Source organism: Cydia amplana, chromosome 12 (genome assembly GCF_948474715.1).
Source record: "Cydia amplana chromosome 12, ilCydAmpl1.1, whole genome shotgun sequence".
Taxonomy (NCBI): Eukaryota; Metazoa; Arthropoda; class Insecta; order Lepidoptera; family Tortricidae; genus Cydia; species Cydia amplana.
Window position 1 is genome coordinate 6,933,066 of NC_086080.1, and position 24,169 is coordinate 6,957,234.

The 24,169-nt window shown below is 36.9% G+C and overlaps 2 protein-coding genes across 2 annotated transcripts in view; one reads left to right on the plus strand and one right to left on the minus strand.

The window, feature by feature from the left end:
• Position 1: 1 nt before the first annotated feature.
• The window catches only part of LOC134652876 (protein yellow), a 25,963-nt gene continuing 1,795 nt past the window's right edge, over positions 2-24,169 (minus strand). The window contains exons 2-3 of the mRNA XM_063508067.1: positions 7,037-7,303; positions 2-1,215 (exon numbers count right to left, since the gene is read on the minus strand). Of these exons, the coding sequence (XP_063364137.1) occupies positions 104-1,215; positions 7,037-7,295 (1,371 nt within the window). The 5' untranslated portion in view covers positions 7,296-7,303 and the 3' untranslated portion in view covers positions 2-103. The remainder of the gene's footprint in view (positions 1,216-7,036; positions 7,304-24,169) is intronic.
• The window catches only part of LOC134652715 (uncharacterized), a 24,364-nt gene continuing 9,146 nt past the window's right edge, over positions 8,952-24,169 (plus strand). Inside the window, exon 1 of the mRNA XM_063507877.1 lies at positions 8,952-9,016. Coding sequence (XP_063363947.1) covers positions 8,952-9,016 — 65 coding nt within the window. The remainder of the gene's footprint in view (positions 9,017-24,169) is intronic.

Here is a 24,169-nt window from a genome sequence, read left to right on the forward strand (position 1 = left end):
AGGCCAAGAGAGGACAAACAATTTATACCGAATTATCAACTCTTGCTAGACACACAAGTTAAGTAACGCCACGCTTTCTGTAACAGTTACATGGACTAAGCTCTTAATATTCAGTAGAAGATACGAATAAACTTAACATAACCAACGCAACGAACGACATAGGCGCAAACGAAGTACCTGAATTTGGCTTTATCTTAGAGGCAATCTTTGCTGTAGCATTCTTTACATTACCCAAAAACTTATCAAGAATATCAGATCTCGCCGTGACGTCACACGCTGTGTGGCTAATCGCTTCTAAGACGGGAGCTGTGAATACCCTAAAGTTAACATCTGCAGGGTTCATTTGTCCGTACATCCAGAATGGCAACCTGTTAGAGAGAACCCATAAGTTCTGATTGCTGTCCACCTTAATGTCGGTAGGGTAGATCATGGTAGTGTCGTTCATGGAGATTCTACCCTGGTTCTTCATTGTGTATTCCTTGTTGGACGTCCGCCAGCAAGCGACAGCGTTAAGGTTCACTAAAGAGTAGAAAAGGACGCCCGTCTTGGGATCCACGAAGGACGCACTTGATTGAGCATTTGGACCTCTACTCCCGAGTAGTTTAAAAGAATTGAAGTTAGCTTCAGCTAAAGTTTTGTTCCTCAGAAATTCTGTGGAGACAGCGAACTCATTAAAGCTCGCCATCGGGTGGAAGTAGAGGGTGCTGTAGTTGTCAGAGTTTGGCGCCGACAGTCCCATGCCAAAGATGGCGTCATCCCAAGTAAAGTTAAATCCTTTAATGTTAAACTCGCAAGCCAGAGGATCTTGGTTGAAGTAATGATGACTGATTCTCCACGATTCGTTTTTTTCCCACGAGTAGACTACGATTCCCGCCTTACCAACGTCACCGGCGTACGCGAAAGTTTTTTCGCAATCGAAATCTTCCACGGCAATGTTGGCGAATCCAGAATCTTGTTTGACCTGGTCTGCAGGGAACGTATACTTTCTCAGAAGATTATCGGTCTTCAAGTCGTAGACGATGATGGAGGGCGAGAATTTGGTAGCGTTAGTTTCGAGGCTGCCCATCTTTCCGCTGTCGAGAACCCAAAGACGACCGCACTTGTCAGCTCGGACCCTGAACGGTGAAATAATTTCTGGAGGTTTTCCATCACTACCGATAGAGTGCGCTGCCCAACTCGGGTAGGGGATTAATTTGGGTGACTTCGTGCTATTATCTGAAATAAATAAATAAGTCGGTAAGTTTACATAATTCTGATTAATTATTACGAACTTACACAATGTAATAAAACAAACGCGCTGTTTTGACATAGATTTAACAAAAGACTGCCTAATATTGAAATATTAATGGACGAGTGTATGTCAACATCCATTATTACAGCGAAAGTTATTTCAAATAGCTGATGTACCTATCAATGTTTATTTCCAGAACGGAATTGAAAAGGAATGATTATTGAATATACTATTGTTAACTCTTTGTATACTATAATATAAGTAAAGGTATCTATACACTTTCACAATAAATGCTATTGAATACGGGGTATTCAACATCTATTAATTTGTTTTAATGGGTTCTAGATATTTCAGCATAGTTGCACATACCATCTTCACGGAATAACTGCATGTGCCGAAATATCGGAAAGTCATTAAAACTCATTATCTGAGTCAGATTGTGACAATTCAAATGGATTCTAATGGGTAAAGTATTACAGTAACTAAGCTAATGGGGTTTTAGTTTGTCATAACACTAACAGTTTTAGAGTGCCTAATAACGTGTTTGTTTCCGGTCATTTTAAATTTGGGAATAACTGTTTTAATTAATTTATTATATCACATATTTGAAAGCATCATAATTATCATGAGAGGTACATATGTATATTCTGTAAATGCATTTATATAATGACATGTTGCACGCACCTAGCCTATATAAATAAACCCTTTGGTTTTAGTTTACGGTTATAACTGTTATAAGTCTGCTTAGACTGCTTACTATCTTAACAACTCCTGTGTTATCACTTTCTATTTTATATGATGTGGAGTTATACTTTCTTAACAGGTCTTTTGTAATGTTGAACTTGAACTTATCTCTTTTATATCACGATCTCAGCATCACACAGGTATTGATTTATTGTTTACATAGAAATTTTACCATCTTTAAGTCAATTGTAAAATGAAACCGTATGAGTCAGACGCTCTCATACCATATCTTGTTTCTTGTTACATTGACTGAAGGACCATAATTGCCTGACATTTCACACACAAATGTAATGTCCGGGTAAATAAGTAAATATCGTTCGCGTGTTAGTAATGCCCTCGTGTCATCGGACGAACTATTTCCATTAGCATACACTATTCATAGTCATAATATTATACTCGTAACAAAAGCTATAAGTGTTAAAGTATGATTTCAATGTAATGTGTATATACTTATATTTGTGAACTAGTTTTATACTGGCTTATGATGATGTAAGTATCTCTATGATAATTTTATTTGAATTTTGTATTTCGCATATGTTCTAATTTGTGTCTGCTTGACATCATCATGTCACTCGGTTTTGGTTGTTTACATTGAGATATACGTTCGTTAATATATACTATAAAATGCTTAAATAGTATTGTTATTTAACCACTGCGTGCTCAGGGAGCTCCGCTACAGTGGTTATGGGCCCAGGGAGCCCGAGGTATATTTAAAATTACAGTCGAGTCTGTTTTAGGTACACTTGATGTAAGGTCGTGGCATGAGCGCTTTGGGCATTTAAATGGAAGAGATTTAGCAAAGTTATTGAACAAAGCTGGCGTGAAATTTACAATGACGGATTTAAATCAATTGTATGATTGTAGTATTTGTGCAAGTGGGAAGATGATTGCGTCTCCTTTCCCGAGAGGTAGTGGACCGTGTGAGGAAAAATTGAGGATTGTGTATTCGGATATTGTCGGTCCTATGCGTCATGAGGCCCTCGGTGGAGGAAAATACTTTATCACGTTTATTGATGATTCGTCTAGATGGTGTGAAGTGTATTTGCTTAATAAGAAAAGTGAAGCCTTACATTTTTTTAAGATCTATAAGAACCATGTTGAGAATTTTACCGGTAAAAAAATTATATACTTGCACACAGATAATGCTGGAGAATATTGCAGTAGAGAGTTTGATGAATATTTGCAGAACGAAGGTATAAGAAGAAGGTTGACTATCCCTGGTACACCTCAGCAAAATCCAGTTGCAGAGAGGATGAACAGGACATTAACGGAAATGGCTAGATGTATGTTACTTTCATCAGGCCTCTCGCCAGGATTTTGGGGTGATGCTGTATTGACTTCATGTCATATCCGAAATCGATGTCCAACAAGTAGCTTAGCAGGTGAAACGCCGTATGAGAAATGGTATGGTCGACCTGCTACGATAAATTACCTGCAATCCTTCGGATCTAGGGTTCACATCTTGAATAAAGAAGAGAACAGGGACAAATTTGCCCCACGCGGCATGGATGGTATTTTTGTAGGCTATCCCAGTGACAGAAAGGGTTACAAGATTTGGCTGCCGCAAGAACGAAAATTTGTCGTATCTCGAGATGTCAAATTTCAAAAACTTATTGAGCGGAGAAACGAATGTGAGTATCCTAGATCAGATCCACTGGAAGTCAAAAATGATGAGGTACAGATCGATGTCAATAAGAGTCCAGAACCCAACTTAGTTGAGATAAATTTTCCCGCTAAAGGTAATGTCACGGAACCGGTCATGTGCATTCCTCAAAGTAAACAAACTGAAACACAAACAGAGAGCGTTCAGGAAGTTAGAAGTCATTTAGAGCTACTAGAACCGCACGCAGAAAACATTCAGGTATCCACAGTTGATTTCGTACCGATTGCAGGTTCATCTCATAGTCCTGACCAAGATGTTGGCTCTTATAGTGAAGAAAACAGGAATATGAAGAGAGGACCTGGTAGGCCACGCTTAGAAAGAGGACATATTGGAAGACCAAGAAAAATTTATCAAATGGTTGAAGTGAGACAAGAAATTGAAGCAGAACGTGATGTAAAGGAATCATCTGACTGCCAAGATTTCGCAGACACAGCTAAAAAGGTGGAACCAGAGATTGAAGTAGAAAGTAGCACAGAGGAATATTCTGACTGCCAAGAATTCGCTGGTGCTGCAGGAATAACTTTAAAACAAGCATTATCAAGTGAAGAAAAACAGAAATGGAATGAAGCTATTTTATCGGAAATAAATAGCCTAGTAAAGAATGACACCTGGGAAATAACTAGAAGACCGGTCGGCCGTGCTATTATAGGTTGCCGCTATGTTTTAACAACGAAACTGAACATCGACAAGACAGAAAAGAAAAAGGCGAGACTTGTAGCGAAAGGATACAGCCAAAAACATGGTGTTGATTATCATGACACTTTTGCTCCGGTAGTTAGGTTAGATACCATACGATTGCTAACATCACTTGCAGTTGAACTTGATATGGAAATTCACCAAGTGGATATTAATACAGCCTATCTAAATGGTACATTGGATGAAGAGATATATATGGAAATACCAGAATTACTTAAGGAGAGTCTACAGAAACTCTTGGAGTTAGAAGAAGAAGGATCGGTCATACATGAACGGGCTAAGAAAATGTTAACCGATATTAGCGCGGGAGGTAATGCATGCAAACTTAAGAGGTCATTATATGGGTTGAAACAGGCTGGACGCCAATGGAATGCCAGGCTGGATGAGCAGCTTCAAAGCATGGGACTAAGGCCATCGTTAAATGAGCCATGCCTATACTTTGAAAATATAGACGAAAATACCAAACTTTTTGTTGCGGTGTACGTTGACGATATTTTGATAGCCTCACAAAATAAGGTTTGCATAGAAAACTTTAAAAAGTCACTGGCCAGCGAGTTCGAACTCAAAGATTATGGGATTGCGAAATATATTTTGGGTATTGACATTGAAAGAAATGTCAATGGCAAAATTAAGTTGTCACAACAAAAATATATTGAAAATCTTTTACAGACATTTGGTTTTGAGAATTGTAAGGGATCCGTATCTACTCCAATGGAAGTGAACTTGAAATTTGAACCGCTACAGAGTGATGTTAAATCAAAAGAGCGATATCCATACCGGGAATTGATTGGAAGTTTGATGTATTTATCCGTGGGTACACGGCCCGACATTTCAAATACCGTCTCAAAGTTAGCACAATTTGTAGAATCTCCGCGTAAAGAAGCTTGGATCGCTGCAAAACGCGTATTGCGTTATTTAAAAGGTACGAAGGAGTATGGTCTCATGTTTACAAAGACGGGTAAGTCGTTAGAGGGATATTCCGATTCAGATTGGGGAGGTTGTGCGTTGGACAGGCGTTCATACTCTGGTTATGCTTTTGTGTTAGGTGGTGCGTGTGTGTCATGGAAGTCACAAAAACAGAAGTGTGTCGCGACGAGCACCTGTGAATCAGAATACGTTAGTTTAGCGTCATCGATGAAGGAAGCGATGTATCTGAACAGCTTGCTAACTGAAATCGGATTGGGTAAGTTTGCACAAGTAACCTTAAATGCGGACAATCAGGGAGCAATCTGCCTAGCCAACGATCCAGTGTTTCATTCCCGAAGCAAGCACATTGATATAAGACACCATTTTATTAGAAATGCTTTAAAGGAGAATAGGGATATTAAGTTGGTGTATTTGCCAACGGATTTCATGTTGGCAGATATATTAACAAAGGCTTTACCGAAGGTAAAGCACCACGCTTGTATGACTGGATTAGGCATTATTTAGTTCTTTGTCTTAAATATTATTGTGTTTTAGTTATTATTTCGTTCTTAAGCCTGAGGTTATCCAGAATATACACATTAAGAGGGCGTGTTAAAGTATGATTTCAATGTAATGTGTATATACTTATATTTGTGAACTAGTTTTATACTGGCTTATGATGATGTAAGTATCTCTATGATAATTTTATTTGAATTTTGTATTTCGCATATGTTCTAATTTGTGTCTGCTTGACATCATCATGTCACTCGGTTTTGGTTGTTTACATTGAGATATACGTTCGTTAATATATACTATAAAATGCTTAAATAGTATTGTTATTTAACCACTGCGTGCTCAGGGAGCTCCGCTACAATAAGTTCATTTGCCTTTCTCTGTATTTAGAAGCAATTTGGTTTTATTATCATTGTAGTTGTAAAGTGTGTCTCGAAGAACGTAAAAACATAAGTCGTAAAGGTACTAGGTACTAGTACACCAGGAAAGCAAAAGTATTACATCTTCAGTATTTGTATGTACAGTATGTACATTTGTATGCATAGGTCCTGCAGACAGGCCTTTTGTGTTTCGGAGGTTCCGGGACAAACTGCCGAATCCGACACAGGAGCAGCCGATGCAGCGGAGCCACGCCGTTTTATATGTATAAAATACATATGTAAGTAGTCTGTAAGGTATTTGTAGTATGGGCCTTGTTGCCTGAATTAAATTTCTAAATAAATAAAATAAAATAAATAAATAAATTTAACGCATGTTAAAGTTAAAGTGCTGTTTGTTGTTAATTTTGCTGTGAAATTACGCTCTCATTTTAAAACGACGTTCTGTAATAACAGTAAATTTGACATGAACATTCAAGTAACATATGTATATCTATTTCTGTAACTAGTTTTCATTGCTAGTAATTCTAGTAGTAAATCAGAGCGAATAGAAGTTTTACATACAAAACATCTACCTCGCTCTATTTTCTTTGTATAAGTATCTAATACATTTTTGGCGGATTTGTGTGACTCTTAAACCTAATCCTAAATATATTTTCGAAGATTATATTTTTATTGACTAGACACCATTAAAGGGGCTATCACATCTATCTTCATTCAGGAGCCATTCTGCTGAGAGAAACAGAGTAAAGTATATTTTGTTTCCCTGTCCCTCTTAGCAGTAAAATTGCCGAAAGTTTCCGGTGAAAGGTTTTTACAACTATAGGTATCTACATAACACATTTAACGTCTTTGAAAAGATTTGGATGCAGGATGTTGAATGATTTAATAATAACAGATTCTCACCTTTCAAGTTAACATAATTCAGCGTAGACGGCACCCCATACTTCCACCGCGGCACCGTGACGAACAGTCTGTCCTCATAGACCTCCACACCCATCGGTATGTTGTTCTCCGGGATGAACGTCTTGCTGGCGATCGCTTGCTGCCGCGCCTCGGGACTGGCGTACTGGTAGTCAAGCTGGCTCCATTCGAAGACTAGGTGGAGCTTGTCGCTCGAGGCGAGGCAGGCAAGGGAGAGGAGAAGAAGGGAGCGGAGCCCCATGTTGGTCACTGGAATAGAGGAAATATATGGTTAGTTACAGTGAAATGTTTCCAGAAGCTCGGTAAAAGTCATATTGTGCTACTGGAAAGGTCGCTTTACGATATAACTGACTCTTAGTTCCAAATATCAATGCTTTCAGAATTTTAATTTTAAGGGATGTTGCACTTTTATTTGGAAACAATATGCTTAGGTGGACTAAGAAGATTACTGAGGAAGGACAGCCCTTTCCACGAGGCGGAGATGAGTAGACATGAGAGGAGCCGTGCGGGAATCAATCAATAGTAATCCAACGGAGCGGAAGACAACCAATAGGTACTATTGGTTGATTCCCGCGCGTCTCTTCACATCTCCGCTCATCGCCGTCGCTAAGAGAAATATCTGTGGGATTATCATACTTTCATGTAAAATAAACAATGTTCCTCTTACCACAATTACTTAAGCAATACTTTTGTGACTTTTTGGACAGCATATTATTATGGCCAATTAGCCATTTGCGTTTCTATCCAAACTGAACCCTACTATACTATCCCAATTTTCTGTATTGTCATTATGTCGTTACCAATTTCAGGGCAATGCACACCGGACGCGTGAGTTCCTACAAATCGAGACACGAAAGTATCAACACGTTCATGTTTGCTATTCTGTACTTACATGCCTTAGATTGTTCTTGCAAATTCGAGCGATCTTAGAGAGGCAGCGAACGAATTGTTGATTTTGCGCTTTCTGTCTAAACAACTCACGCTGCGACCATTAGTGCACTTTATCTCTTTACGATAAGGTTTATAAATAGTAATTTAACTATCGCTACAATGTTTGCGAATGACATAACGAGAGCTTACGATCGGGCACAATCAATCAGCGCGCGCAGGGTGAGTGACCTTGCGCAGTTTAGAGGTCATCTGCGCAGGCGACCATTGTCGAGTCGCATTCTACTGCGGACCTCTACGGAACTTTTAGTTCATATAGGTACACGTTCAATGTAACACAAGAAGCCAAAATACCTACCTACTTTAATTCAATAGGTTTTTTTTTGCAATTTATTGCGTTTAGGATTTACCATCTAATAATTAGGTACCTACAAAAAAAATTGTGTAATTATGTAAGTAATTTCTGGACGGTCAAAATATGAATTCTTATAAACTGGCTCAAATGACTGTAATTGATCTGAACACTCAAAAAAAAGTTACTTATCGTAAATTTAAAAGTGATACATACATAAACAAGTATAAATATTTTATTTATATACATTTAGTAAAATGCATCGTGTAGGTACTTAAACTACTTAAAAGAATAATTTATAATAAGGGACTTAATAATGAGCCTTGGGGAACTCCATGGAAATATCCCTAATGATAAAACATGGCTCGCTAACCTTCAGAATCAAAGCACTCAGAATCAAAGTTTACTTTTAAAGTGGACAACGCTTATTTAACCTCGTGGGAAAAGTAAAATCCCGCAAACTCCACGAACAAAGCCATATATGCAGGTTATAATACGAATAATGTATTTTTCCACTGATGCACTTTGTACAATTTCCCTGTAACAGTATCAGTGACAGGCATATCCGCCGGAAACATGAAGGTCGAAGGTCCGGATAACCTCGGTAAGTTCTCGTGAACTTTGGAATGTTTTTAACCTTTCGAGAATTCGAACAAAATGATTGATAACCGACTGTCGTCCGCTATCAGTGTCTTTTTGATAACCAAGTCAGTGCCCCGCAGGTAAGACGGAGCTAGCGCAAAATTGTCGTTAGGTATTATATTAAATTTTTACACGTTTAAATCAAGGGATGAAATCTTTCACACGGAAACTAGACTATATTTGCAAGGGCAGATTTTAACCAAAACCTTAAATCGTTAAAGTTGTCTCGAAACAAAAAATCACGAAGACATTTGTAATTTTCGTTTATTTTCAGTTGTATGTATATCGTTATCCTGCATACCACAGTATAATCCTTTTAGTACCAATATAAATAGCTAGATAATGATATAGCCGAGGGATCTAACTAGCAAAAATGTATACAAAAGTATATTACAGGGTAATTGAGATAAAACGTAAAACGCGTGACGGCTATATCTTCCATCGAAAGTTTCGTGCACGGCGCCATGTATTTTGTTTGCTTCTAATTTCCTGGCTTTATGCCCCTTCCTAAGCAAATGTCTCCTTAATTTTCCGACACTCAGTCGAGTTCAATGCGCGCTCAAGCCAGTCGGTACGAAGTATCTAGGTCGTCCCACCATATCTCCCTGTCGGTCTGCCACTGCTGCAGTAGCCCGATTTCCACAAGTACATATTATGAGATTCTGGGACTGAAACAGTCAGACCTACTCTATATTAGAATTGTCATTCACATCCAAGTACAGTTTCAATTGTTTCGTCAATGTACTGATTCTGCTATAATTAACATAATTGTATAGTTAGGAAATGTTCGCTTCTGTTATCTAAAACTGTGGAACCTCAGTTCTATATTTCCACTTCAGTTTTAGTGCTATAATTTTCATAGCTATAATTTAATTCGTCTTCTTTAATATATGTATTGTGTTTTCTCCATTGAGGGTCATAACCTCGTTGATAAATCTTTTTTGACAGCTTCCTTCTTCAAAAACATAAATGGTTTTAAGTTCGATTCATGTCTTTAGTTTAGTCTAATCAGTGGATATTCTTGTCGCACTCATAATCCAATTCTTTACACAGTTGTTACACTTACGCATACTTTTGAGAATTTACAAGTTAAAAACTTCAAACTCACATGCAATACTTCTTACATAAACACAACATAGCCAATAATATAAACCACGAAACAAAAAAGCTAACGTTAATATAGACTAGATAAGTTACTCCCTTTTGCAACTAAAGTAAAAGCCTTAGGAATTTAATGAACATTAAAATTCAACGCAATACGACCATTGTTACTGGATTCACTGGAAAATGGCCCGTAAAACTATAAGGTAAGAGTCGTAAAGGCATAAACGATGAAATGGACTAACCGATTTGTTCCACGCTTTATCGTAATACTACTTTTATGATAGCCAAGGAAATGGACGAGAAAATTAAGCTAGTACTGAAATACCTGAAATGAAACCTAGAATACCTTGAATGTATGGCGCGATGCATCTAGTATTATGATAATTGTTGCGATGAAGATATAAAACGCGCTAATACCTAATGTTTAGTCATTCAATTCAACAGGGTCGCTAAACATTTGAATGAAAAAAGTTTCTAATAGTTGCGACGCACCTATACATAAGTTTACAACTTTGTTTTGCGAATCATTAGATATGCATACGTGACATTCAGCATTATATCACGTCAGAGTTGGCAACGTAACGTAATATATTCACGTTGTATAATTTTATAAGGCCTACCCACATGTCACCTAATAAACGTACCACTAAAGGTCAAAGCAAAACTCCACAGACCAGAATTTTTTAGGCTGCATTTCCACGGCAAATTTTTTAACCCTATGAGAAATTTTGCCTAAATGCCTACCCAAATTATTGAGATGGTTACGTTTGCGAAGATGTAGGAAAAGCCTCCATCACTTTAACACTTTGGGACAATAGACAGGAGCGGCATTAGAACTTAAATATCTTAATTTGCCTGTATCCTGTATTATACTTAAGTGTAGACCAATTAATGCTAGTATATGCCTATTAAGCAGGTCCAATCTGATTAAAGATCTCTGCTCGGCGTCTGTTATTTGTTTAACAAACTTCGGTCATGCATATTTTTCGTGAGAATCATGTATTGTAAGCTTTTTTTTCTATAGGAATCTTGAGTTTTTTATCACGATTCGCCAACCTTAGCCGCCCGCATTTCCGAACCAAAAATGACCTCATCGCATGCCAACGAAAATATATAATGTACCCTTGGCCACCCTTGCAGACCGGTTGGAAGACAGAATTTGCATAACAAATGTAAGCAAATTAGATGCAGTGTTTCTTTTTGCCGTCACAGCTAGGCTTGTGCATTTCGCGTTCGCGTGTCCTTGGCTTTCGGAAATGTAGAAAATGTACTAGTTTTGGTTGTTATCTGCAGTGTCAGATACGAATTACAATTTAAATTAAAATGCTCCGTTTTAAGTAAATTTTGTAGGCCATTGCAGCTAAAGTCGCCTGCTGTCATAAACAAGACAACGGAAAAGATAAACCTTCGACTGCAGCCAAACTGCATATATCCTGCCATAGTATGTGACATATTGTATGTCACCAATTAGAGTGTGTGCGGAAAGAGAAGAGTCGTGGAATGTATGGGGCCTAATACATTCCACGACTATTCTCTTTCCGAACAGACGCTATAATTGCTTTGCAGTTGGTAGTTTTTTTACTCAAATAATAACTTTTTTAACGATAACATACCTAAACGTACCAAAGATACACGTCCCCATATTTGACATTCTAATTTCATTTAAAGATGTCGAGGATTGAGATATATGCCCTCATAGCACACATACACGTTTAAATGGAGATTCTAACAATATAGGTACCGAATATATAAAAAAAAAACTAGGAACGACATTACAAAATTTAATGAACCAAGACACTGAACGGCATTGACAACATAGGTTACGCATGCTGCATCCTGATTGTTATCAACAATATCAACAAGTCGGCTAACCCAAACTCTTATCTCACTTACATCTTCAAAACCCACCTTTCCTCCTAACGCATAAGGTCCAAATTACAAGCGAGGACAAATACGAGAATGCATGACTAAAACCAAACTAAACGGCATTAGAGAAATTAAGACAATTTGTACCGAGGCCCATTGCGACACGGATTAGAGGTCACATGTGCTGTGCTAAATTAAAGAAATGTAAGCTTTAATTGCTGGTAATACGAGCTATGTGATCGATATAATTAAATAGTTTAGATATCGACACTATTGAAAGTTAAACTTACAGGTGTAGCTGTAAGCAAACAAACCGATGACTGTACCGCTTAGATTGAATTGGCCTCGGTCTCATTATGTATTTTCTTCTGCTTATGTTTCACACACTCAAATTCATTCAATATTATACAAGAAGGCTTTAAACTCGGTCTTCAGTTTAGCTCACAATTATTTATTTCAGATTTGGCCTAGAGCGACTGTAATGATATTGTACAAACGAAATAAGTATGTATACAATTAAACATTATTTTTACTCCTTTCTACAGCCTTCCTGATAACAATAATTCATCCAAATGTACACTAAATACACCGTACGACCTTTCTTTACAGTCTAAGTCAGCTTGCATTTAAATGAAATTACCCAACTCAGTTATTTGAATGAAATAAATCAGGATTAGACATGGACAATGAATTGTAATTGGTATACGATTAACAATTATTTGCAAAGTTTGTGCAACGGATTTAAATACTTTATCGTTGAAGTTATGACTTTATGACACACGACGGACACGCCATTAGGTATAGTACCTACAGAAATCGTTTGAGTATCTATGTGCGCAGGACATGTCCGTATACTCATCAATGTGTATGTAAGTTCCTTTTAGGGCAGTCAATTGAATATATTCTCGCATTTCTGGCGTAATCATAGCCACGTTGCTAAACACAAGAAAAAGGTTGTTAGTGACTTGAAACTGACATGCACCAGCATCCATACTTGGCACAATATATCAACATTTTGAACTTTTCGTCACCCTTAGGGTAACATTCCATTTCTGAGGTACTGAACGCGTCGCCGTTACTGTCAATTTCCATAGTAAAATGAACAGTACAGTGCAGCTGCGGTTGGAAATGGACTGTCATCTTAATCTGCAGACAATCTGCTGCCTCGGGCCCCTCGGGGTGAGGCCATTCAGGGCGGGTTAGAGTGTCTCCTATTGGTATGAAATTCTTGTAAGTCCTTCTTATTTTGTGGTTATTTTATTTTGTTTATTTAAAGTTTGGCTACAGGGTTTAACACATATATAACTTATAACTTATTGACAATCATGACTGTAAAAACAAATTGCTCGACCATTCACCCAATAACAGGGAAACTCAACATGCATTATGAAAATGTGATTTCACTTACTAGGTATAGTAAATTGAGGCTGAGAAAAAAGGGAAAAGGGTCAACCGAAATTATGTTTACCGACTGATGCATTTATCATATTTTATCCAATTGGATTTAGCAATGATACACTAACGGCATTCCTACCTAACGCAGTCTTCTACAGAATCCTGTTCATAATAATTATAATTATAACAGATGTCACGACAATCCATTGTCCGGTGGCAATTAATGTAAACGCAATACGCAATTGTTTCTGTAAAAAACGAAAGATAGGTACTCGTAAAATTACTATTTCATTAGTTAATTACAAGCATTGTACGATTTTACAATACCTATTCGTCTATAAGCTTTGTAATACATGTACATTTTTTTTTGTTATGATTTTGTGTTGATGTCCTTGATTAGTAAACATGAATCCTTATTATTTTGATAATTTATCTGTTTTCCTAGCATGTAAGGGAATTGGTCTGAGACTGTAAGCTTGCATTGTGTTCAATAAATAAAATAAAATTATGAAACGCTAATAATGAATATAAAGTATAAGTAATTAATGTACAACACGTAAAGGATGCGTAAAGGTCACATTTTTGCACGTCAGGTGTCTATGTCTACATATTAAAAAAGTTGTAAAAACAATTCAATGTCTATTATGTTACAAAGTAGGTACTTATGCTAGTATTATTTCCATAGAATTAGATGAACAAGAACAACTTCAATCTTCAAAAGTGTGACTAAAAATGAAATGCAAGTGTGTGCGTAAATTGTCTATGTGAGATCAAAAATAGTGATGTCAAGTTACAATCTGTCGATGTTTGATTGCTTTATCGACTACTTTTTCAAATGTTATTTTAAACGTTAAAATTATACGACATTAAGCCGTATAAATAACACTTGCACTGCGTGTGCTATCAAAATCCTTGGAGATTTATCTTAATGTAACTAGCTCTTACTGTGTTAGAAAGTGAAGTTTAAATTTATTGCTAAACATGAGCACCTTCAAAAAGGTATAACATTCGTTATTATTTCATGTCGGTTATAAAAGCTAATATCTTAATGATGTCTTGTGAAGAAATAATTACATAGTTATTAATATACCGACAAGTTATCGATACTGTCATATGAACATTTTGTCAAGCCCTAGCGTAAAGTAACAGATTATGTTTTTACACAAAATATTTTAAATTATAGACTAATATGAATAAGAAGAAAAACTTATAATGAACTGTATTAACCGGCTTCTTACACTTTTTACGCTGTTAATTTGACAAAATATCGTTATGAAAATTTCGATCGAAATATCATAAATCCTCTGAAATGAGTATTTGCTTGGATTATTTGGCACTGTAACACTGAAATCCGGCACACTACAAGACACCATCTTCACTGAATTACTTTATTTAATACTTTTCGTCCTAATCCGTGTATATTTTTCAATTTGAAAATTACCGTGATACGCTCTTGGCCGTCTGCAGCCGTCGTCAAACTCAAAAGTGGTTACGTTTTCTCATTGGTAGCCGGACTCTTTCGCACTCATGGGATGTTCATATACGTGATGGCTTCCCTTTCGCACACTTAAGCTGTCTGTCAAGCGCGAGCGCGGATTCGATGTCTGTGATTATTTCTCAACCTCCGAGGCAGCAAGAGCATAGCAAGAGTGACATTCTGTCACTTAAGTCACTTCCTTTTCCTCTTCTTGTCTTTGGACTCTGTTCTAGCAACATTTTATATACACGAATTCTTTATGTGATAAATAAATAAAAATCTACGTTATTGTAAATACTTTCTTTTCTTTTTATTGAAGATATATCAAGCACGTGTTCTAAATAAACCCGACGATCTTCTCAACATTTTTACCCCTTATTAAAGCTTCAGCGGCGTCAACCTATAAATAAAGCATAATGGTGAAACCACTGACAATCCAACCTCTAGACTGAGCTTAGGCCAATTATTTCATGAAACCGATGCTGCCAAAAATACGGGGGTGCGGGGGGACGAGGTGAGCGAATCCCGTGTCGTGATTGGTCCGTTCAAAGACACGGACCAATCACGGCACGGGATTGACTCGAAGATGGAGTAACGCTACCGTATGTGTGGCAGAGGGGGTACGCGACTATGCTATGTCTAGAGGTTGGATTGTCTGTGGGTGAAACAAGACAGCGTCTACCTACTCTACCTCAATATCTATATGCGATTTTGACCCACGCCATGCCGAAAATGGCGACCCAAGGTGAACAGGTAAATTGGATTGTTTTATTTTTACCGGGTCAAACAGACATTACCGGAACTTGATGTGAAAAATATTGCGACACTGGTTTACCCTCTATTTACTTAAAGTTCAGTAACTTCCCGCCTTACATTGACTGAACAATTTGTCACAAAGCAAAAGATTTTAAAAGTAAGCCTTGAATGGTTCGATTAATGGCTTTTTAATTATATAACTCAAACCAAAATTGATTATTATTATCGATGGCCCTTCAGGGCAAATGCCTTCCCTCGCTTTTTCTATTTCTCCTGGTTTTTGCAGTCTTCTGCCATTCTGTTTAAACAGGAGTCCAGCTCGTCTCGCCATTAGGGTTGCCAACTATTTTTTGGTAGAATATAGTATTTTCCAGAATAGGGCATCAAAAATATAGTACATTTCAAAAAAATATGGTACTTTTAGATAAAATACTAAACATAAGTGTAACATACGTTTAATCGGAAATATAGTATTATAGCGTACTATATATTTTTCCAAAAGTATATAGTACAGAGAGCCAAAATATAGTACAATACTATATAATATAGTACGGTTGGCAACCCTACTCGCCATCGTCATTTGGTCTGCCAAATCCCCGTTTTGAGCGGTCAAAACTAACTGGGTACCCCAATACTCAACGATCTTTAAAGTCCATATTATTACATAAAGTCAAGTCATTAAATAAAAGAACCTTCGTAAACTGGTTTGGCGTACCACAAGGAAATACACTGGGACCGATAAAGTTATTGGTCAACAACTGGCCAATATCATTACTGTTTTTAGGTATATCGCAACTACGATAAACAAAACTAGTTTATAATGGTCATGTAGTCTAAAACAGTTTATGAATGAATATTGGCATTTTGAATACACTTTTTACCTCTTGTTTTCTATGATAAGGATCCTGACCGAATTTTTAGTCATATTTATCCTTTTTTTTTCGGGAACCGATTTTTCTGAAGCGTTTGAATCCATTTTTTTTAAAGCTTAAAATTCCACTTGGCTAAAACAATCTGCGTTAGTACGAAGCTAGTTCGTTACTGTTACTATAATAGGAAACCAATTTATCGGGGTAAATCCCTTCAATAACTAAGTAAATACTTTGACTATTATTGTTTCCTTAACTACCTACTTATTTAACAAATCTCTGTAATTAAAGACAAATCCTTGTTCAATTAAGGAAAAATCGATAGAAAACCTAATTCATTACTCACCACAGAAACCTTCGCTTAGTAACAATACAAGGTACATTTACATAATACATAGTGTAGGTATTCAGTATACATTATTGATACTTCATAAAGTTCATAATCACGTGAGGACTGAGGACTATTTTAAGTAGGTAAAGCGTTGAGATCGACTTGATTTACAACTTAACATGCCCAAGACCACAGAATAAATACTTAATAGTACTAAGTACAGAAGATTCACTCTCTAACAAAACGCGTCTGTTACGATCAGCACAGATATGGCCGCTAGGTGGCGACAGCGCCACGCGCGGCTTATGGCTTTCCCCAAAATTGGGGCCGAACGGATGTACTTTTAGCTACCTGTAGCAAAGCGACGAAATCGCGGAGTGAGACACGCCTGCCAAGACGTACAACGATTTAATACAATTCATAGAGGGTTCTTAAAACCCACTTGACAAGAAATAAATATATTTCAATTATCAATATACATAAAATAGTCCATCAGGTAAATAGGGCGACCATACAATGCGTCACGGTAGAGACTAGCCAGTAATTGGCAATTTAAAAAGAATATTTCATTAACTTACAAGTAATTACTCGTTTAAGTATAACAATTGCCTTTTGTATTGTAGCCTTGGTGAAAGATAAACAGAGGCATTAAATAAGGTTAGTAAGGTGTCCAACTGTCCATAATGAGACAAACATATTTGTTAAATATATACCTACTCGTACATTTCAGGTAAGAAACTGAGTCAATCTGAAGGTTTCATGAAATTACGTGCAATATAAGGACGTTGAAATTTATAATATACTAGCGACCCGCCCCGGCTTCGCACGGGTTAACAGATTATACATAAACCTTCCTCTTGAATCACTCTATTTAAAAAACCGCATCAAAATCCGTTGCGTAGTTTTAAAGATCTAAGCATACAGACAGACAGACAGATAGCGGGAAGCGACTTTGTTTTATACGTATACTTGTATCTTAGTGATGTTCACTCACGACACTTTCAATTGTTAGGGTAAAAGTCCGAGAATCTCACTAAGTAAGCCACAATTATTAAGTTACGCTGAATCTAGTTGAGTGCATGAAAATCAATTTAACCTTTTGTATAATAAATAAATTTGAATAAAAAAAAATAAAAAAATTAATAATAATAACCAATTGGTTATTGCTACTTAAGCTTAATTACGATATTGTCCTCGTTTTCCTTCGTACGTATATGAATACCTGCACAAACTGTTTAAAGTAGGGGCATCAAACATATTTTTAATTGTTTTTCACAACTCTGTTAACTAGTTTTCATGAAAGTTAGCAATAACACAAGCAGTGTCTTCCAGTTATATCAGATGATAATTAAAAATAGCCTCATGCTTTTATTGCCAGTTACAAGCTTTTATAAAACGGACCCCTGAGTCTAGCGCTAACTTCGACCATAAAAATTCTTGATCTCTACCTTTGGAAGCATAGCCAAGATGACAAATGAAAAGTGAAAATGTATCGGTATGAGAAATTGCTATGCTACGAAAGGTCACGTGACTGTTTCCATATATTATTTAAGTTTCGATTGACGTTTTCTATAAACGATAGTCACTTGGCTAGGCTCCCTGTAAATCCAATACTAGAAGAGTGATAAATATACTGAGTTGAGAAAATCCTTACGAAGTTCGCGGTAGCCCTCCAGACTCCAAATACTAGAGCTCAGTGAAGCAAGCGAGAGCATTTAGATAAAGATAGATAGAGTTAGAGATCTTTATTTGCATACCAGTATAACAGATATTACATACATGGACCCTGGAAAGGGTGTAGCAAAATTTAGAGTATACCTGAACCAGAAAATAAATATGTAATAGTACTAAGTACAGAAGACTCACTCTCTAACAAAACGCGTCTGTTACGATCAGCACAGATATGGCCGCTAGGTGGCGACAGCGCCACGCGCGGCTTATGGCTTTCCCCAAAATTGGGGCCGGAACGTAGGTACTTTTAGCTACCTGTAGCAAAGCGACGAAATCGCGGAGTGAGACACGCCTGCCTGAACTGAGATCAGTTAAGACCGGTATCGGTAATGATAATGAGTAGAATTCCAAATTTGAACGCGACATTTCCTTCCTCGAAGCTCACCGCACACGCGCGGCCGGAATGCCCTGACCTACAAATTTGACGCTAGTACCTTTTACTCGGCACTCGTTTGATTGATTCCACATATGGGTTCTAAGGTTCTGTGTTAGTCTTTAAAAGCTTCATTAACATTTTATACACCCATACATAATGTTGGGACCCATACTAGACATTTGTTAGAGATTGTTGAATTATGAAAATATCCAAAAATCATATGAGTTTGTTTCCGGGGCTAACTATACTGCCGCGTTTCAAAAATCCTACTATTTTTCGATGCAGAGCCTTAACTCGCTAATTCCAACACTTGATACTGTCTGTCACTTTTGCCAGGGTGCTGAGTATTTAGGGTTTTAAATGAAAATGCAGTAATGAGTAATTAAGTAGTCAAGATTAGTGATGAGCACACATCGGTAACTCGTGGCACTTAGGTAGCACTTGACAGTTTCTAACAGACAAAAAGAAACCACTAAAAAAAGGAATTAATTAAACTAATCTTTTAAGTGCTACGTAAATGCCACGAGTTACCGATAGTAATGACATAATGACTTCATCTTTCAAATATTACAGGCAAGCCTTCACGGTTCATTATTTTTACAACTACCCATACATTTAAAACGTCCACACAAGTGCACGTAACCGAATACTGAAGAGAAAACTTCATAACAAACAATGATATGATGACTAAAATTGTTTTAAATTAAAGTTATATTTACGAAAATTATGAATAATAAGTACATTCCGCTAATAAGTCAATAGAGACCGAACGTGAATCACCATACTATAACAATGGTACTACATGTGTTTATTATAATTTATGTCATACCTAAATTAAGTTATTTTTTTTAGTTCCAATCGTGAAACATGGTCTACCTAACCTAGATGGTTTTAGAACGGTCTGTAGATTATTATACCTTTTTATTACTTTATAAAGATTTTTTACGTTTTTGTGAGCCAACATAGTCATCATCACTATAGCTTCATTTTAATTGTCATATTCATCATATAATTTTATTACTATAGCTTTACTATAACATATTTAATTTTACAGCGCATTGGCGCCCCTATATCTGTAATTAATGATGAATAAATATCAAATAATGTAAGTAATAGGAATGTTCATAATGATTGTAATGTCAATGTGGCTAATTCCGTCATAGGGACTATTCCGTCCACGAGCGCATATTTCTTTGATTTTCAATCGTAGCAATTTTTTAATTGCTGAAACTAAAAGCATTCGCTGCTTTGTCGATGAATTTATCATTTTCGGCAGATAACGATGTTGATGTCATCACTCACCAGAGGTCCTTCCGACCTCTGATGAGTGATGACATGAATACTGTTTCATAATTGCATTAACAAATGTTTGCAGAAAGGAAATCGTCAAATACTCTTTACCTACTCATCTGTTTGTTAGGGTTAGCCTACTTCCCATGTCTGTATTTGAACGCAGTAAGATCTAAAATAGAGGTGTGAAGTGTGAACTCAAAAGGCAAGTCAGTATTACGTCGTGGTATTCCGTAACCCTCGTGAGACCAGTCACCGCACATACAAAGTGGAATCAAATGATTGATTACTTATACAACATTATCACCGAAGAAAAAATAGGACAAAATGTATATTATATATATCTACCATTTACTATTACTATAGCTGGTCAAGCCAATCTTGTCAGTAAAAAAAGGAGCGAAATTCAAATTTTCTATGGGACGATATCCCTTCGCGCCTACATTTTTCAAATTTGCCGCCTTTTTCTACTGACAAGATCTGCTTGACCAGCTATACTTATCGTTTGAAAATTAAAGCATTATGGAATGCGGTAAAGGTGCCATTATTTGGCTTAAAAATCTCCAACTGGATTCTTATGATTATTAAATTTATACCTTCCTACATATTTATATTATGTATTAATTTTACAAGACTATAAGGTTCATATTAGGTATTTAAGTTCTAGTTCTGAATACTAACAGATAGGTTGAAATCAATTAACCAGCCCAAGTAACCCAGTAACAAAAAATTGATTTGCAAGACCGAAGTGATCCCATAAGTGTTCCGCAAACAAAGTTTTGTGCGGAATACTAAAAACGTAAATTTTTAGTACTTTAGACTCCTACAGAAGGGATACAAAAAAGGCTGGTAGTTTTCCTCAAAGGGTCGATCCGATCGAATCCAAAGGTAAAAACCGGTTTGTATTCAAGATATTCGGATTGCAATGCATTTAGGTTCTCCGAATTGGGCCTAAGATAACCTCTCAAACGTAGGTGGGGCGATGTAGGCGTATACAGTCGATTCCATGGGTCTTTTATTCTGCAGTCGTATACCCATACATACATTTGACTCATGGAGATTATATTGTAATTGTATCATATTAATTAAAGTAGGTATTAAATACCTACACTATCTAATACATTTTTAGCAACAAAACTAGTATCAGACATACATACACAGATACATATATCAAGTAATATAGCATGTCGAACTAAACTTGCTTCAACCATAATAGTTCTGCCTAAACTTTACGCACCTCGTAAACTCGTAAACAGATACTTATAACTACGTATCTAATAGGTACTAGGTACTTTACTATAGTTGCATAAACCTATAGATAAGTGCACTTCGATTCGTGACATCCAACACAGGCCCACAGGCATTGGCATAATTGAACACACGTTATTTTCATTGCGTAAATAGTGCTAAAGGGGCCCACTGATGGTCAGAGGGCCTACCGCGAACCACGTTCAACGTGTTGCCTCTCTGTCGCACTTTTAAATTCGTACGTAAGTGTGACAGGGAGGCAACACAGTGAACGTGATTCGCGGTAGGCCCTCAGTCCTCCGGACGATATCGGCCTGTCAGTTAAACACAAAAGGTGACAGCTTCGAACAACTGACAGGCCGATATCGTCCGGAGCAGTGATCATCAGTGGACCCCTTACTCATTGAATTAGGTACCTATTAGGGATGTACCGACTAGTCGCCGACTAGTCGGGAAAGCCGACTATCCGGCCACATTTGTAGTCGGCGATTAGTCGGCAAAAATGGCCGATTAGTCGGCACTTTATAAGTGACAGAAAAACAGGGCAAAAAGAAACAAACGGCACATATTTTCATAAGCTTTTTACCTATTTTACCCAAATTTTTATTTAGAGTGCTTATTGCTGACGAAAACTTTTGTTCGAAATTATTGACCTTGTGGTCGCTTTTTTATGTCCGATTGTGCGGTCGCCGTATGAAATATAACCGTAGGATTTTTTATTAAATTTTTTAGCGTTACTATATGATAAATAGCGCGACGAAAGGGGTAAAACGATTGTTTTTTTAGTGCATTTCAAGCGAACTTAGACCAAACTAATGATCGCCGACTAGCCGACTAGTCGGCCGACTAATCGGCCATCCGAGCGCCGATTAGTCGGCTAGTCGGCCGAATCAATAGTCGGTACATCATTAGTACCTAATACCTATCACAACTTCGCATTCTAGCCTAAGTTACATAAATCATCTATATATATAAATGCAAGTGTCCTGACTGACTGACTGATTCATCAACGCAGAGCCGAAACTACAAAAGCTAGAAAGTTGAAATTTGCACACTAAGTTGAATTTATAAAGTGTACAAGAGATAAGAAGCGATTTTGAAAAATTCAACCCCTAAGGGGGTTAAAAAGGGGATGAAATGTTGTATGGGGTACAAGTTTTATTTTAAGCTAGGAATTTGAAACTTTGTAAAAATGTATTATATTGAAAAACAAGAAAACTAATTTCAGCGTTTTCGAAAATTCATTCCCCAAGGTGGTGAAAAAGGGGTTGAAAGTTTGTATGGAGATCAAATATTTTTGTAAGTGTGGGACTTGAAACTTTGTATATGGGGATATTATTATAAGACAGGAAAAGTAATTTCAGCGTTTTTGAAAATTCATCCCCTAACAGGGCTAAAAAGGGGTTGAAAGTTTGAATCCATTACATATGCTTTAAAACTTCTTAGAAAGGCATAATAGCCGATTACAAAAAAGTAATTGCGACGTTTTAGGAAATTCAACCCCTAAGGGGGTAAAAAAGGGGATGAAACTTTGTCCTGGGGTGCAAATTTTATTTTAAGCTAGGACCTTGAAACTTCGTAAAAAGGTATTAAATTAAAAAACAAGAAAACTAATTTCAGCGTTTTTAAAAATTCATCCCCGGCGGTGGTGAAAAAGGGGTTGAAAGTTTGTACGGAGATCAAATATTTTTGAGAGTGCGGGACTTGAATCTTTGTATAAAGCCTTATTATTAGATCTCAAGAGAAGTAATTGCAGCGTTTTAAAAAGTTCATCCCTTAAAAGGGTTAAAAAGGTGTTGAAAGATTGTATAGGGATAGGGTTCAAATTTTATTTTAAGCTAGGGCCTTGAAACTTCGTAAAAAGATATTAAATTAAAAAAACAAGAAAACTAATTTCAGCGTTTTTAAAAATTCATGCCCGGAGGTGGTGAAAAAGGGGTTGAAAGTTTGTACGGAACCCAAATATGTATTTGAGTGCGGGACTTGAATCGTTGTATAAAGGCATATTATTAGAATACAAGAAAAGTAATTTCAGCGTTTTTAAAAATTCATCCCCTAAATGTTTAAACAGGGGTTGAGAGTTGGTAGAGGGTTCAAATTTTATTTAAAGCTAGGAACTTCAAACTTCGTAAATAAATAAATCGTAGTTAGGTAGTAGGTTTTATTAATAGTGGACTTGAAAATCTTCTGGGGGTTGAGAGAGATTACGTATATCGAGAACAATTTTATTCAGTTAGGGGCTTGAAACTTCGTAGGTTGTGAAAGACAAATCTCATGCGTTGTATAACAATTAACAAATGATTAACCGTCCCTACTGCTAATTTTGCTGCATAATGTTCTAAGCTAATGTAGAATTTATAACCACCAATATACAAATCCACGCGTACGAAGTCGCGGGCAACAGCTAGTACCTACATAATAGTGGCACTGATGATGACAAGCGACATTTGCTGATGTTAGAGTACAGATCAAGATAACGCTGCAGAATTATCTTGGTCTAGCTCTATGAAAGTGACATTTTGTGGAGTGCCTAGAATAGGGTATTTTACCCTATCCTATCTCACAGTGACGAGTCTAGTCTAGTGACATCTCAACCTCGCCCGATAACAACTTTAGCGTCGATAGGCGCCAAAACAATACGTATTTATTAGTATTAAGTAACTTACTAACCTACATAGTGTGAGGTGTGAGTAGGTGTTATGTTTTTTACGGGTCTGCGCTATTGCACATACCTACCTACATTCTACAAGCGCTGCGCATTACATTCGGTAAATAACTCTACAGAGGGTT